Source organism: Pezoporus occidentalis, unplaced genomic scaffold (assembly GCF_034315485.1).
Source record: "Pezoporus occidentalis ecotype Australia unplaced genomic scaffold, CSIRO_AGI_Poc_V1 ctg4, whole genome shotgun sequence".
Classification (NCBI taxonomy): domain Eukaryota; kingdom Metazoa; phylum Chordata; class Aves; order Psittaciformes; family Psittacidae; genus Pezoporus; species Pezoporus occidentalis.
The window spans coordinates 21,702,586-21,718,900 of NW_026915724.1; the positions used below are offsets into that span (position 1 = coordinate 21,702,586).

The following is a 16,315-nucleotide window of genomic DNA, read 5'->3' on the forward strand; positions in this document are numbered from 1 at the left end:
CTATGAAATCACACCTTCTCCATGGTATATTAGTCCAAATTAATCTGATTTATTTGGGGTTTTCGTCCTATAAGCCACGTGGACTAAACCAGAAAAAAAATCAGCTTTTCCATTTGTACACTAAATTTGTGGACCAGGAGGTCTTCTTTGGGAGCTGAGTAGTAAAGTAAAGCTTGAGTTACCTGATGTTGATACTGTGTACTTTTCTTTCTTTCTTTCTAAACTTCTAAAGTAGGCCTCCTACTCAGGTCATTATGGCTAATTTTGTTTTCAACATGTATTGAAAGGAACTGTTTTCTTTGTTTCTCATAACTGTCAATAATGGAGTCTTTTAATTTACTGCTTTGTCTATGCACTGGTGTCTTAGTCCTCATCTGGGATGGGTATTTTTCAAGGAAGTTTGCTTGCGGACAGAGCATAAAGCTTTCATTTGGAATGAAAAAAAAAAAAACACAAAAAACCAACAAAAAAACAGCCACTGCTTCTATTGCAAATACTGCAATTATTATACATCAGAGTGTAGAGATAAGAAGTCAAATGCACATACCTTGGTGTGAGCCACGTGTTTTTAAGAGATGTTTTTAATTTCACACTGGTGGAGTGGCTGATACCGCTCTGCCCTGTGGCGTTTGCATGAGGAGAGAGCACTGTTCATGTGATGTGAGTCAAAGTGTTGGATCTTGTCTCCTTTCTAGCAAGTCCAGTTTCAACAATCTCAATTTATTCTTCCTTATGTCCTTTGTCAATTGTTAATATAAATCCTAATGTTTTTAGATATCTGTGTGCCCAACCCTGACAACAGATCAGGTGCCTGTATTATTTTTAAATATGAAAAAGATGGGATTTCTGACTGCAGTTAACACCTGCTGCAGAAGCATATGCACACCTAATTGCATAGACAAAAAAGGATCATGGAAGCTGTCTTAAAAGTACAGTCCCTTGAGTGAAGAGGAAGATAGAAATAGTTCAGTGGTCACATATTGATTCGAAACTGATTTGTAAGAATAAGAAGCTCTCAAAGCTTCTTATTCTTAAGAGGCAAACCTCTTTGCTGAAGCTTCATACACATAAGTATCTAAGCACACAACTTAAAAAGGGATGTTTTCAGGGTATGGATAAACAAGCCTTAGAACAAAAATAGTATACTGCATGAAACCACAAATTGTTTTCCTAAAGTCAGTATTAGAAAGCATCAATTAGAGTGAACTGTCAGGTATCAGCTAGGGAGACACAAGTCTTGTTGCTGGTGTTGGCAGCCTCAACTCAGAACGTTTAGGTATGCAGCACATTCCTTTAGCAGCAAGCAACAGTTAATGCCACCATGGAGATTTCTTCAGGGTGCAGGCATCCTAGTGGGATACAGATCTGCAGTTTTGTTTTTTCTGGCAGTGGTAAAAATGACTTTGTTCTCACTTTCTCTGGAGGCCAACATAGGTGAGATCAGAGAGCAGAAATTGAAATGAGCTTTTAATGGAAATGAGATCATATGAGCCACAGAAAAATGCAGCCAGTCCTCCATCGGTGCTTCTGTCCCACTCCTAGAGCTGGAAACATCAGCAACAGGGAGGCATATTACAAATACACCATCTGTCCTGCAACCCAAGCTCTTTGCCACCTTGATTAGTAATGATTTTAATGGACCTTTTGGTAGCATTCCTGCAGGGCAAACCTTGTAACCTGCCCAACCTTGAGGTTTTCTATTTCAATTGCTATTGCTGGTGTAAGATTTATAGAGGTTTATAATTCATATTTTTTAACCCTCTTGACCCACTGTAAGCTGAGGAGGAAAAAAACTTTATATTTTCAGGGAAGCGGAATTTCTATTTAACGTGTTTGCCGTACAGTGTACATCCTTCATGAATTAATCATTAAGGGGGCGTATGTGTATTTGTTTACCAGCACTGGCTGGATAGTCATTAAATCAGTGCTAGGAACTTGCATCTTGCCCTGGAGCATTAAGCATCAGGACTGTTTTAATTGCGGATGGAGGAATCACCATGAGGCTGTCCCTAATACAAGCACCTGCTGCAAATGACTCAGTCCCCACATTACCCTCCAGCAGGGTCTGGGTACATCTGCCAATATCTGTCATTATCTGAGGCACACTTGTCAAAACCATGCATCCCTTTAAGCTCTTGTGTGTTCCAGCAAGGGACCCTTGTCAGAGTTTCTGGCACCTGCAGACTGCTGTGCACCTGGTATTTAAATGGCACAGAAATGTGTTATGATTGTTTTCTCTCTTTAATGAATCCACCTGAGGGACATTTAGCTCTTTATCTAGTAGCCTGTTACCCAGTCACTCACATTTACGCTGCTTGTATGGAAATTCAGAACTCACTTGTGCTGTTATACTAATCCATCTGCCAAAAATCTTATCACAAAATCTGCAGGGCTCCCAGAGGAGACTTTTGTACTGGTAATTTAAGCTAATGATTTCTAAACATATTTAGTCAGTTTTAGGAAGACCTCATTAGAATGTGACTGTTTATTAAAAATCTAAATGAGGTCTCACAGTCATTTAGAAAAATCATTGCTGAATTGCATGAACAGTTCTTTGATAATGGGTGATGATGGTTTTTTAGTTAAGATTGGCCTAGGTTGACATAAGAACTTCTGCAAGAAAAACTAAACAAATAAGCAAACCTTGAAGCAGCCTTTGAAAAAGAAAAGCCTCTGTCATCTTCATGCTGGAATCAACAACTTTCCACTCTCAATGAAGTTCACAAAAAGGGAATGACAAGTAATTAATGGTATAATATAGCTACATTTTAGTGCAAGAATTGGAATTCTCCAAACCACACCCTAACAAGTAAAAAAGCAAAGCCAAGACTCATAAAATATATCAGTATGACCCCAAGCTATTTCAAAGCAATATATTTGGGATTATATTATTGCAAGAGGTTTGCAAATGGTAAAGCAACTGAAGGTGGAAGTGTAATTTCAGGCAAAATCTCTTCCTGAGAGATTTAGCATACTCTGATGGGTTATTCTAGATGAAACAAAACTGTTTATCCCAGCAGAGTAGATGTGATCATAAAATGGACACAAAAGAACATCTTGCTTACTCCAAGAGTCTGCTCCCAGGTACAGGCTTCAAAAGACAGACCTGGATCCTTCCGTGGAAAGCAGTGGGAACTAGATCAAGGTCTTTATGTACTGGCCAAAGTCTCTGGCTGCTTCTTGAAGTGTTTCAATGTTTGCACACATTGGAACATTTCTCCTTAAAGTTATTTTGGGAAGATTTAGAATGTATTCAATTTGCCATCTAGCTGTCACCTCCGTCTTTGCTCTTGTTGGGCTGGTGCTAATACTTGGTTGGCAGAATCAAACTTGGCATCTCACATCATTTGTTATTTGTCAGTAGTCACTGTCTCTCCCACTCTTTTTTTTTTCCCTTGAGGCAGGAGAAATTTCCTAATATCTGATTAATCAGTGGTGAAATGCGCTGATGAAATTCAGTGGAGGTGGTTAATACATAAATGTGCTGCAAGGACTCGTGGTTGTTATCATGCTTTTAATATAATAAAGTATTTACCAACAAAATCACTAGAAATAATTACAAAAACTAAAACCTCACCCCAGGAGCATAGTAATTACAGTAATTAGAATTTCTCAATTATTATCCAAAATTAGAAAACTGCCAGTGCTAATAGTGTTAATAAGCACACAAAAGACCCTTTTTTTGAAAGGAGGCAAGGTTGATGACAGCAGAATGGATGTGACACAAACAGGGGAATGAAGGTCAGCTGTAGACTGGTTAATAGTCCCTATGCCTAAACACATGCCTTAGCATTACCAAAACAGCTTCTCACTGCCGTATGATCTCTCAGTTGTGTTGTGCTTTCCTGAGAGCTATCTCACACTCCTCCTGGGTGACTTTTCCCTCCCCAGAGCCAACCGGACTGTGTCTGCATAGGGAAAAAGAAAGCACACAGTGGTGGTTTAGCTTTTCCATTGCCTTTTTTACTGGACCTGAGGTTGAAATGTTATATACATGACACTCTTATTTGCCTTGCTGCAAAAATGTTGAGGGTTTGACTTTTTGTGCTTAAGACTATTGGGGTCCACATGAGAGTGAAGAGACCCGTACAGTGGTCTTCTGACAGAGAGGGAATATCTCCTTGATGCTGGCTGGCTTAAAAGCACTCCCTGATGTAAGGTAACATCTGTCAGAAAAGAGTTGCTCTTTTCAGGATTGTATAGACCCTGCCCTAAACAGTCATATGTTCTTGGGCCTTGGGTGCTCAGGATGTGCAGTATTGGTCATCATTCAAGAGACATTTCTAAACCATGTGCAAATATGTTTCCTTAACAAACAAAACAAACAAAACCCAGATGTCTTTATGTTGAACCAGGTCTTCTTCAGATCCATCTGATGATCTGTTTCTTCTATAGACAGACATTTGACATCCAAGAAAAACAGCCGATTAAGGCCCTGTTGAAAGACTTCTAACTAAAGTATGTTGCAAGAACTAAATGAAAACTCTCTATGAAATTCCAGCAACATAAAAAACTGAAAAAATTCCAATGGATGTGCCAGCTATTCTTAGAATAAAAAGGAATTTTTCAACACAAAGCTGTTATGAAGCTTGAACTTACGCATTTACAAGTTTTGAGAATCTTCCATGTGGAAGAGCCCTCTAATAAACAAAGGTAAATTCAAATTGTATTTAAGATTCAGATCAGCTATTACAGAGATATTGCAGAGGTGAAACACGGTAACTCTTTAACAGGTCACACAAACAATACTTTTGCATTTGGTATAAATAGAACACTACTCTATCTAATTGAAACTGCCTCTAAATGTAATAAGCCAAATCACTTACATTGGTTTTATTTCAGGGTACTGTCATTAATGCTCCTTAGATGTGCCAAAGAGTTTCTAAGCTTACTGGTAACTAAGATTTCATTTTAACTTTTCTACTGAAAGAAAGAAACCACATTTTATAAATGAGAAGGAGAAAAGTTGCTATATGAAACCCTTCCCTTCCTCTAGGTAATTCTAATCTCAGCTTCTAAAAACCTTTATAGATAGTGTCCTTCACCATCTAGAGAAGGTTTTTTCTTTCTCAATCATGTTTACCCAGAAAGCCTGGGACCTGTGCTTATGGTACGTATGTTACCATGTATTCTGCTATTACGCTTTTGGTTCCACTGTCATTCCAGTTTCACTTGTTAGACAGAGTTTATACTTTCAAGAGTATCAGTGAGAAAAAAAGAAACTTAAAACTATTGTAAGTCATTCAAATCTGAGCCCTTCTAGTCAGCAAAACAGATTTCAGCTTTCTAGACTTCTAACCAGAAACAGCAAGTTAACATTATTCTATTATGTGTACCAGGGGAGGAGCCCTTGGGGGAAAAGAAAAAATTGGCAGTTCTGCAGCAAAGAGAAGGAAGGACTCTACAGTCGTTTAATAAAGTTGTCCCCTGATTAGCAACGTTATCATCATCAAACATGACATCAATTTACAAATGCTCAGAAGTGTCCCATGTCACTCAAAGCAGACATAGTTGCAGTCCTTAGTGTTTTGATGCATTCTTGTTGCCAGCAAAAGCTATGTTTCAAAGAATTCTAATCAACAGAGATTAGTATCTTAATGCTCACTAATCCAATTGAGATAATTCACTTTGAGGAATAAATAAAAGAGGTTTAAGGATACACAAATGCATTGACCCCCTTCTTGCATTAGCCATTGAAGTGCTGCAAGTGTAAGTGCAGTTTACAAAGAGGGCTTCAAGTTCTTCTTTGAAATGTTGGGGCTAGCAAAATGGCTTCATCACTCAAGTCTCCTCACCTCAGCAGTCTCATTAATCTCTCAGTCTTTCCCTATAGCAAAAAATATCCTGGAGGCACTGGCAGAGTTTTACCTTACCCAGTAGAGTAACATGTAGAGCTTTCAAACCTAACATCAGATGATCAGGTTTAGAGCCAGAAGGCAATCTGCTAACTAATGTAATGATTCTGCTCTTGGAACAGAGCACAGGCTGTTCTGCTCGACGTAGGCACATTAGGTGCTCAAAGCACAGGATCTAAGCAATATGCCCATACTTTCACAGTTGTGTAAGGGATTAAGACAAGCTTTGAGGAGCTCCAGCTAATCCTGTAACTATCCTTCACCTTTGCATGGAACCATCCTTCTTATCATTTCTGTGCTCAGCCTTTCTTTCTCCAGGGCTTGACTAAGGTGAGTAATTTACAGCCTATTTTAGTGGCCAGTGGGAAACCAAACTGCCTAAACATAAGAAATAAAATAGAGGTAATCCATATTCTTCTGTTGGTATTAGCAATGTAGGCAGGAACACTACAACAGCTTTACCTTGGGTTAACTTTACCCTAAAGCGATTCCTGCAGACTTAATTCGGTTTTATGGCCAAAGGAACGCCACACGATGGGTTTGGCCCATCAGCTTAATTTCATCTAACCCAAGCCACTGGGTTGGTGGCATGCTACCAGTATACTGTATTCTTAAGAAAAGAACATCATGCTCATTCCCTCAGAAAGCAGAGTGTGTGGCTACAACTGGAACGTCCAGAAAACCAGCTATTCTGGCCAGAAATTGAATGGGAGTGTATCCACTAAGCAACCTATGATTGCGCTGCTGGGGCAACATGGGGCAGGAAAAGGTGAAGAATTATGTCAGCTCTGAGTCGTCACTGGAAGAAGTTAGACTGAGCTAGTAAAATTCATGGAGACATCTCTCCCCCTCTGGGAGTTGTGAACAATATGAAGACTTCTGGCTGCCTTTATACAGATCCATTTATCTAATGGTGCCAAACAGTATCTTAAATGTTGTATTTCTCTTCCATACCTCCTTTAGAAAACTGTAAAAATGAGGTATGAATCAATTAACTGATTTGCTCAAAAGCAAACAAAGAAAATGAAAAAAAAATAAAGACTTTTTTATCATCTGTCAAAGGTTATTTTATAACTTATAAAATGTTCTTAAATCACAATACATTTTTTATTTGAAAAGTATTTAAATAAAAATAGTTTCAATTATTGGATGTCCTTTTACTTCAAGTTAGCCAAATAAAAGTATATGATGTTATCCTAGCTACCTCTGTGAAATCTGTTAAAAATTTTCACTGGTGAGCTTGGTTGGCTATTTCATTTTATATCGTAGAGGTTTCCCTTCAAAATTTATGTCTGACTTATCGTCATTACTTAGTTCAGGATTAATTTTAAATTAGAATGTATAATACTGCTCTTCACTAACCACAATCCATGCAGTGCGTAGCAAGTTATATCACCTTTTAGATAAGAATATTTCAGAATCAAAGGGAATTGGAAACTTTGAATAATACGTGTTATTTAAACTGTTCTGTACGAACTGCAAAGTATATTTCACAGCCAGCTCACATATTAATTCTGTAATATTCCTCCTATTCCAAACCTCTAAGTAAATGAATTACTGTCTTGGCTTTCATACTGCCTTTAGCTGGATGTGTCACATTGCCAAATGGCTAAATACACAGCTTCGGAAGTCACAATTTGTGTTCATTAGCTGTCCATTGCTTACACTGTTTGTTATATTTAGAAGTAGGAACAACTTTCCACGTTCATTTCTAATTCTTAGTTTCTCACATTAGACTATTTTGCTGGGGGATGAAGCTAGGGGGTGGAAGTAGATAATCATATTCTCCAAATTCCTACAATTATTGGTAAAATAAACATGTTTGGAACAACTGGACAGTGTACCTTGGGATGAATAGATTAAACGAGAGCATTTTCATTATGTCTCTGGCAATCACCCTTTCATCTCATCTTGTGATGAACATCTGTATTTCTTGGCACGTTGTTAGGATATAAATGTGGGGTGTATCTGAGCAAACTCTCAATTATAGCTCTGCTCAGATGAGATTTCAAAATTATGTTTTCTACTTTGTGGATGATATTTACTGTTATGGTAGCAACTGCCTGAAAAAAAACACAAAACCCTAATACATTTAATATTCAGTTCTGGATTCATGTATCAATTATTTAGCTAAACCTTCTGTTAGTAGTTTTTTTTGTAAAACATGTACCAAATGTTTATAAAAAAGGAAAGAGATTCGTCAAGTTACAGTAGCTAAAGCTGTGCTAGAAAGAAAAAAATGAACATATGTTACCAGCAGTGTTTCTCATATTTGATGAGTAAAACCATATTCTATTTTGTTGCAATTGTCTTTCCTTGTGCAAATAAAGGCCCTGATCCAATAAACATTTATAAGTATGATTTTGATTTTCACTATTTAATCTACTTGTGTTTTTAAAACACCTTAGCATTTATTTTAGAGGTCCTGGGGGAGATGGGAGACTGGTCTTGAAGCATTTACTTAACTTTTGGCTCATGAGGAGTCCACAGAGTTCCTACGTCTAGAGCTCAGCACATGCAGCAGTGTTGCAGAACGAGAGTCAAAAGCAGGAAAAAAGCATGAATTAAAAAAAAAAAAAAAAAAAGAAGGTTATCCCACACCCCCCACCACCACCACCCCCGCCCTCCCAGTGAGTGAATCATTTAGTGTTGGTCTGTGGCTCTGACTGCGGCTCTGGGATCATTGTCTGGCATCATTCTGATGGCTGTTAAAGCCCCTCATTCCACTTGGGAGGGTTTTCAGGAAATTGTGTTGTCATGGATCCTTCTGCTCAGCTCCAATCTGCTCCGTGCCCAAAATCCCCTGTGCAGCAGAGTAAGAAATCTCCAGTGAGCATGAGCTGCATGAGGCACAAAAGGCTTTAACTTCTGTGCAACATTCCCCAGTGCTTCCCTGATTATTCCGCTGGATCATCTTAAATAAGGTTTAAAAAAAGAATGGAAACACATCCAACAGTTGAGACATAAGAAGATGGTACTGTGCACTTCTAAATTGGTCTTTCCAAATGTCCCTAGTTCTTAGTCATAATACAGACTGTCTAGACTTACCAAGTTAGAAACAGGCATGTTTTCCTTCAAGCCTAAGCAATTTAATTCAACCAGGTTTCTTCTTTTTTTACCCCTGATTCTTTATTTTACTAAACTGAGAGCTGTTTTGAGGATGGTAGGCACCTAGCAGAAAGAAACAAAGCTAAAGTTAGGAACAAAGAGACATGTTAATCAGTAGTGCTGTGGCTAGGATCACTGCTGCAACTGCTCCCTTCCTACGTGCATTGACTGACTTCATGTGTTCAGGTTCCACCTATGGAAAGGATGAATGAACAGGCAGGAAAAGAGAATCACCTCCAGAGATGGGGTTGTCATTGTGCTGCTCCAGTCTAGAGATAGTGTGAATTCCCTTATTCTGCATGGAGAGTCAAGAAATTATCTTAGCCATAGGTAGGAAAACTCTGAGAGTTCCCAGCAATGACGATAAAAGGGTCAGTCTGCTAGTCTAAGGGATTTAACAAAATGAATTTTCTGGATTATTTTAACAACACAGGCAAAACAATAAGCATTCAATGTTTTTCTCTTAACTCCTATCGGAGGACTTTTGGAAATACATCCAAAGATAAGATGGGAATAAATATCAAGCAGATGCAACAGCAGATAGCAGCACCAACTACCAAACTGCTTGCAGCAACATTTAATGCTTTTAAAATGGTTGTTCATTGCTAACAGCTGATAGATACACTTTAGAGATGAATACGCATTTGCCAGAGATCCTGTCATTTAGGTACCCTGGGACTGGCCCTTGACTTGGCCCTTGGCTGGTGGAAACCTTCTCATCCACACTGACCCCCTGTCAGCTTGCTGGCTGGTGAGCATGGCTGGGGAGATAAATCTTGCCACCCTTGCCCCTGTTACAGGAGTGCTAAGCACTGTGAGGGCTATTCAGGGTTCCACCTCCAAGCCTTTCACTATGCAAGGGAGCTGTATAACCTGCCAGTTGTCCTAAAAACATGCTTATTTACCAGATGAAATGTGAAGATAAAGAATTTTTCTTTGTCAGTACTAATGCAGTTACTAGGTCTGAAGACAAATTTAGAGAAATAAATAAAAACCTGCTTATAGATACCTGAACTTCAGCTCTGTTCAAGGAGCTTTCCATCAGCTGTGTAAGCAGGAATAAGCTGTTAGGATGCTTATATAATTTTGTGGCTGGGAGCCAGGGCTTACAACTAGGCTGCTTTTTTTTCCTCTGAAGAGGATCCTGGTGTTGGGCTGTGTTTTTCTAGCCCTTCAACTCAGTTCTGTTCAGATTTAAATTTAGCCTGCTAAACCCAGAGAAAGGGAAAGGGCTACTGACCCTGCCTGGAAAAACCTTTTATTTTATCAGCTCATGTTACTACTTTGATGTGTCAAGACCTCTGTTCTGTCCAGACAGTAAAGAGGGGTTGTACATGATTTTCAGCTATGTCACTTGAAACAAATTTTGAAGGAAAGTATTTTCTCCTGCCTGATAGGACAAGTTTTTACTCTCTGTGTAATCCTTTATAAACTGAATCTGGAGTTTGTTTAAAATATATCATTGGAATCATGCATTACAGTTTTCACTGTACGCTTACACACACATTCACCAGTTCTACCTTTTGCTCAGAACTAGACATGATAATAATCCTAATATTTTGGCATGAAAATAGGTTTGTGAAATATTCTACATATTGTGAAGTTTAATTTTTTTATTTTCCTATCAGTTTTCCATTGAATATTTTAAGTGTTGGGGTTTTTTACCCAACCCATTTAAGTGTATATTTAAGTAAACCACTAGATTTGCATATATTAAAATATCCATTTGAAGTTTTCCCTTTTGTGAGGGAAAGAGAAAAAGGGAGACCATTCCATGCATCAGATGCATAATAGATGTTACTCCCAGCACATAGTGCACTACTGGACGATGGCCAGATGCAGTGGTGATAGCATAGCTATTACCATGATAGAGCAGAATGAAAGAGATATAGAAATAATGTGTTATGTTCCCTGCCCACCATCTTGTCCACCTAAATGGGAAGGAGAAGAAAGTTCTTAAGTCTGTCAGCTATCTACATCATCATATACAGAGCCCACAAACACCTACTTTACAAATAACAGAATAATAGTGTGTGTTTAAATGCATGAAATAGTGTAAAGACCACATCAGGGTGCAGAAAATCTGAAACACAGTTCACAAAACCCACCTTCTTTCTGTCTTCATATCCCAGGATGAATCTGCCAAAAGAGCAGAGCTCCAGAAGCTTACTGAAATGAGTAGGAGGGAAAGGGGAGTTCAAATTCACCTAACTTTAGCCATCAAGAAGCTGAACACCTAGGCAAAGGCAGTCATCTGAACTCTTTTTGTAGTTAACAAAAATAAAGGCACCTTTAGGAGGCATTAATGCTACTCATCTTGGTTTGAGCTAAGTGAGATGAGTCCTATCCATAGTGTTTGGGGTCATCTAGTGAACTGATGTTAAAGCTCAGACATAAAACACATCTCTCGACTTCAAGTGTTGAGTTTTGCCATTTGACCTCTCATCAGTTCCTTTGCAAAGTTAATCTGAGAAAACATACTTTCCTAACAGTAGAGAAGATCCTTCCTGTCTGAAAAACACATTTTCATTTTTTAAGATAGGAAGATATTTTTGAGATGAGTCACCAAGTAGAGGTTGGGGGAAAAGCCTTCTGGTGGTAGTTGTCCCTCTGGGCACACCCTGCGTTGGAAAGCACAGGAAATGAGCAGATAGTCTTGAGTTGTGCAGGGTATAAATATCCCTTGTGCTCCATACAAATTTGCCTTACTTCACCAACCGCAAGACAAATCTCACCTGCAACTCTGAAAGCTGTCTTAAAAACAGAAGATGCAATGTCCCTTAAACATTAATCATTTCCACATGCAGAAAATGTGACTGATTTGCACCTGATTGAATTTTAAAACCAAAATCATTTCACAGAAAACAGAATAGATTCATCATGAACCTTCTAAAATAAATGACCCTTAATTTCTTTTGTATTTTTTAAAGGTCAAGTGCTGCAAATACTGGCCAGATGACACAGAGATATATAAAGACATTAAAGTTACCCTAATAGAAACAGAGCTCCTGGCTGAATATGTGATTCGAACATTTGCAGTAGAAAAGGTAAGTTTCTAAATTCAGTTTTCTTAAATACAGTTGTATCTGCCTAAGTTACTTACATACAAATTCAACATGGAAAAGTTAAATCTTTGACTGATAGCCCAGTTTCATAGCTATTTTTTGGGTATACAACTACCGCCCTCTTATGGTGAACGTTTTTCTTTCAATGCATCAACTTTTCTGTGCTTTCCATCACTGTTGGCCCCTGCCTGAGTTAGAAAAAGTGATGTTCCTTGCCTGGGAGAAATCGAAGCCTCCCTACCAGCAATCAATTGAGAAACACATTCGTGTTGTTTTCCCATCTTATGTTCCCTACAATCATTTCTGTCAGTACCGGGGGCTGCATGCACCATTATTTAGAGGTCCATGGTGGAGAATACTATTATCTGTTGGGATAGTATGTTCCTGGTCTGCAGTGACAAAGCTGTAACTGACTAATTTTCTTCTCAATGCAATTTCACTTTTCATGTGGAATCATTTTCATATGGAGAATTCAAATCAGCACGTTGTATTATTGATAGTTAGAATAATGACATTAATTTGTTCTGTGCTTACTAGATCTTATAGCTCTCCCAGAAGAGCTAACAACATGCAATTAACAAATAAGGTACTTACTGAAAGCAAGAACAAGCAGGGTGAGTCAGTGCTGAAGTGTGTTGTGCCTTTTGTCTCAATTCATGGCTTTTACTCAGACTTCATTAAATGACAGAAATGTTTCAATTGTATGTATCAAGACTCATTTGCGCTTCAGAACAACAAGGAAAGAGCTGCTTTGGAAGACTTCATATTCCTGATGGAGCACTGAAGTGGTGTTCTCTCAGTATCACATTAGATTTTCAACTAATTAGCTAAGAAAAAAACTCCTTTTGATTTAAGTGCAGTACCTATGATATACTGGTTCTGTCAAATGATGAAATAGTATTCAGTTGCAGGTTTGAAGAACATAATTTTTAGCATCAAAGAATCCTACACCCAGGTAGGTGAAGCTGCCAAAAAGAGACAACCCAACAGGGTCTCTGAACATACATCCACAGTAACAAAGGAATTGGGGGGGGTGTCCTGTTTTATTGTTTTATTCTTCAATGTAATACTAAAATATGCATCAATGCAGCAACCTGAGGGTAATAGAATTATGTGGTTTGAATGAACAGAAATATTGTATCATGTTTACGACTATGCATACTGTACATCAAATTCATTCAAGCCTGTTGTTTCTGTGCATTTAGATATTTTTAATAAACAGCTGAGAAACGGTGGCTACACTTTGAAGTAGATGAAACATTGGTTGGTTTCTATTCTGCAAATTTTAAGCCCATTCTTTGATGTTAGCTTTTCGCTCCTTAACTGGGACTGGAAAAAAAAAGACCCAGAGTATTTTACAGTTAAGCATAACCAAACTGTCTTGAATAAGTGCATTAGAACAGATAGAGATAAAAGGCACTAAACATTTTATTTCTTTAAAAAAAAATCTCCATCTGAAAAGATTTCATTTAGACACTGCTTTTTAATAGTTGGTAGTTTTTCAGTAAGCCTCTAAAAGCAGCATCAGTGTAGTTTAAGTGAAGTGCTGTTGTTTTTACTTTATTTTCCATATTTTTTACCTCTTACAATGGTACTGGAAGGTCAAGTCTCTACATCTCTTCCACCATAATTCTCCTAAATTTATGTTTCTGATCTACTGGGACTTACACTTTTCAGCCTAAGACAAGCTGAATGATGCAACAGAGTGTACCCTAACCAAATCTGCAGATAATACTAAGTGAAAGATGGCGTTGAAACACTGAAGATTGGAGCCTCAGTTCCTTTGGACTTGAAGATTTGGCCAACAAAACCTTTAGTGATTCAACAAGGGAAAACACTAAGTTCTGTGCCTTTGGTGGACTGGCCCCATGTGTCAGTACGGGCTGGGAAATCCAAGATTATTAAGAACATAGGACATAAAAGCTGAAAGGGAGATTAAAAGAACTGGCCTTTTTCAGTGTGGTAGAGATGAGGAGGAGGGGTAAGGAAGATCTAATTTCATCTGCAACTACTTCAAAGGCATTTAGAAAATCAGGGGCACCAAATTCATCTCCTCATTCTTCTCAATGGTAGTAAATAGCAAAACAAGTATCAACAGCCAAGAAGTTGCATCATGGAAGGCTTGCAATGGAAAGCTCCTTCAGGAGTGTAGTGCAGTGCTGGAGCAGGTTACCCAGAAAAAGTTGTGGCATCTCCACAACTCGTGATTTTTGGAGGTCATCAAGGCTTAGCTAGGCAGATCTCATGTTGGTCATAGACCTGCTCTGAGTGTGAGGTTGGATTATTGACCTCCAGAAGTCCCTTTTGAACATCTTTTCTATTTGTGGATGAACATCTCATGCCTACTCCTCAGGCACAATTTAGAAGTTGATTTGTTTGGACAGAAATTGTTCACTTTTTTTTTTTTTTTTAATGGCTATTTGGTAATTATAGAGGAGTAGGGGGATAATGCTAAGAAAATTGAACCCAAAATTACACTCTGATTCTGAAGGCCACTTCCTAGATGCACTTCATGTTGTGCACGTAAGCAGTTCCTTTGGAGCAGTTCCTTTACAGTGCAACAGTTAACTTAGATGAATTACTCAGATAGTTGGATACAGCAGCACCGTAAGTATTTGTAGCATTTATTAACATCCTAGGGTTTGTTAGCACTGTGTACCACTTTCTGTTTGTTTCAGCTGAAAGAAAAAGTAAAAAATACAGTCTCCAAGCTGAGCATATGCTTTTATGATTCATGCAGTTGTGTTGCTATTTTGGATCTCAAAACCAGCAGGCAAGCTACAGACATGAAAATCATTCTTTTGTAGGCATAATAAGCAAACTTATTTTAGAAGGACCCTATATGCCTTACCTTTTCTAAGTAGCTGAGTGTTGCCAACAATAGACAAAAATGCAGTCAGCATGACAGACATTTTCAAAACTAATGCACAAGATATATGGGACATATCCTGCGTACATGTCATGCAACAGCTGGGCACATTATTTTAGAGGGGCAGTTTGCTTTTTGTAAATCACTTGAAAATCGAGTCTGTGTACAGCATGAAGAATTTGTGTGGGGTACTCATTTCAGTCCTCAGTTTGTATAGTCATAACATTGCTTTTTTGCATGGGATCTTTGTTGCTTGGGGAATTGTGGGCAGTTGTTACGAGCAATATGAAAGTGTTTGGGACATGGATACCCCACCTACGCACAGTTATTTATGGAGTTGGAGGCCTTGCTTTCAGTAACAAAAAGACATGTTAAGTAACACACTCTGAAATCCACAGAGTACAGAGACCAAATTGTATTTGAATGTGTTCGCTAGACTGTCTTAAAATGCAAATTACTTTTTCCTGTTCCTGAGTTTCAATATGTTTTAAAATTGGGTTTTAGAGCATAAGGTCATTTCTGTTGCAAGGGTGTGATCTCAATCCACATCAGTGTCGCATCTACTGTTCATCTTCTCCCTTGCCTGCCTTTTTGTATCACAGTTTCTAAGGGAGATGTGTATTCCTCTGAGCAGATACCCAGATTCCACAGACCCACAGCCTGAGCTATCAGAGCATCAGGACTCCAAGATAAGTCACGCCCGCTCCAGTCATGTAGCATGGCCAGAATTTCACAACCATTGAAAATCCTGGACTCTTTTAGCTTGCATAGTAGCAATAAATTAGGAAGTTTATATTGCTTCATTATGCAGAGAGAATTAGACCTTTTATATGCAAACAAGCTCAAGACAGGTAATACATCTTTAAGAAGAAAACCTGTAAACCACCAGTTATTAATAGCACTGACATTTAGTCCACTCTCAACATGATATGTCATAATTTTGCTGTTTGCATATGAGGTATGTGTGATGGACTCTGGTCTGTGGCCTTCTACTGAGAATAAAATACTGGCAGTTACATTTTTAGACAGGGAAGAGGAAATACAAGCATTAAGAAAACCAAATTTAGCATACACGTCTCTAATATTCAGACTGCTCCAGAAAGCCATATGGGAAATTACTTAATCAGCTTTTCAATTACCTGTCTCACCATATCCACGTCCTTCTAGACTGTGGCAAATCACTTGAAGGGTGAGCATGTGGAGGGCTACAAACACAGACACTATGATTGGAGGATTTCTTCCTATTCTGCTATTTCTTTCAGACCAATGAAGGAGACAAGTGGTAAGGAGAATTAGGCTGAAGCTATACTTCCTTGAAGTCAGCAGCAAAGCTCCCATGGAGAGCAGTGGGGAAAAATGTCATCTGTGCTGTATGCTCATGGCCTTGCTGCTGACCTGTTCTGTGAACATGGCTTGCA

General features: G+C 38.5%; 1 protein-coding gene across 11 annotated transcripts in view; it reads left to right on the plus strand.

Annotated features, from left to right (window-relative positions):
• PTPRM (protein tyrosine phosphatase receptor type M) overlaps window positions 1-16,315 on the plus strand; it is a 473,439-nt gene that overhangs the window by 440,168 nt on the left and 16,956 nt on the right. For all 11 annotated transcript variants that reach the window (XM_062632987.1, XM_062632988.1, XM_062632990.1 and 8 more), the window contains one exon: window positions 11,894-12,010. In XM_062632987.1, coding sequence (XP_062488971.1) covers window positions 11,894-12,010 — 117 coding nt within the window. The remainder of the gene's footprint in view (window positions 1-11,893; window positions 12,011-16,315) is intronic.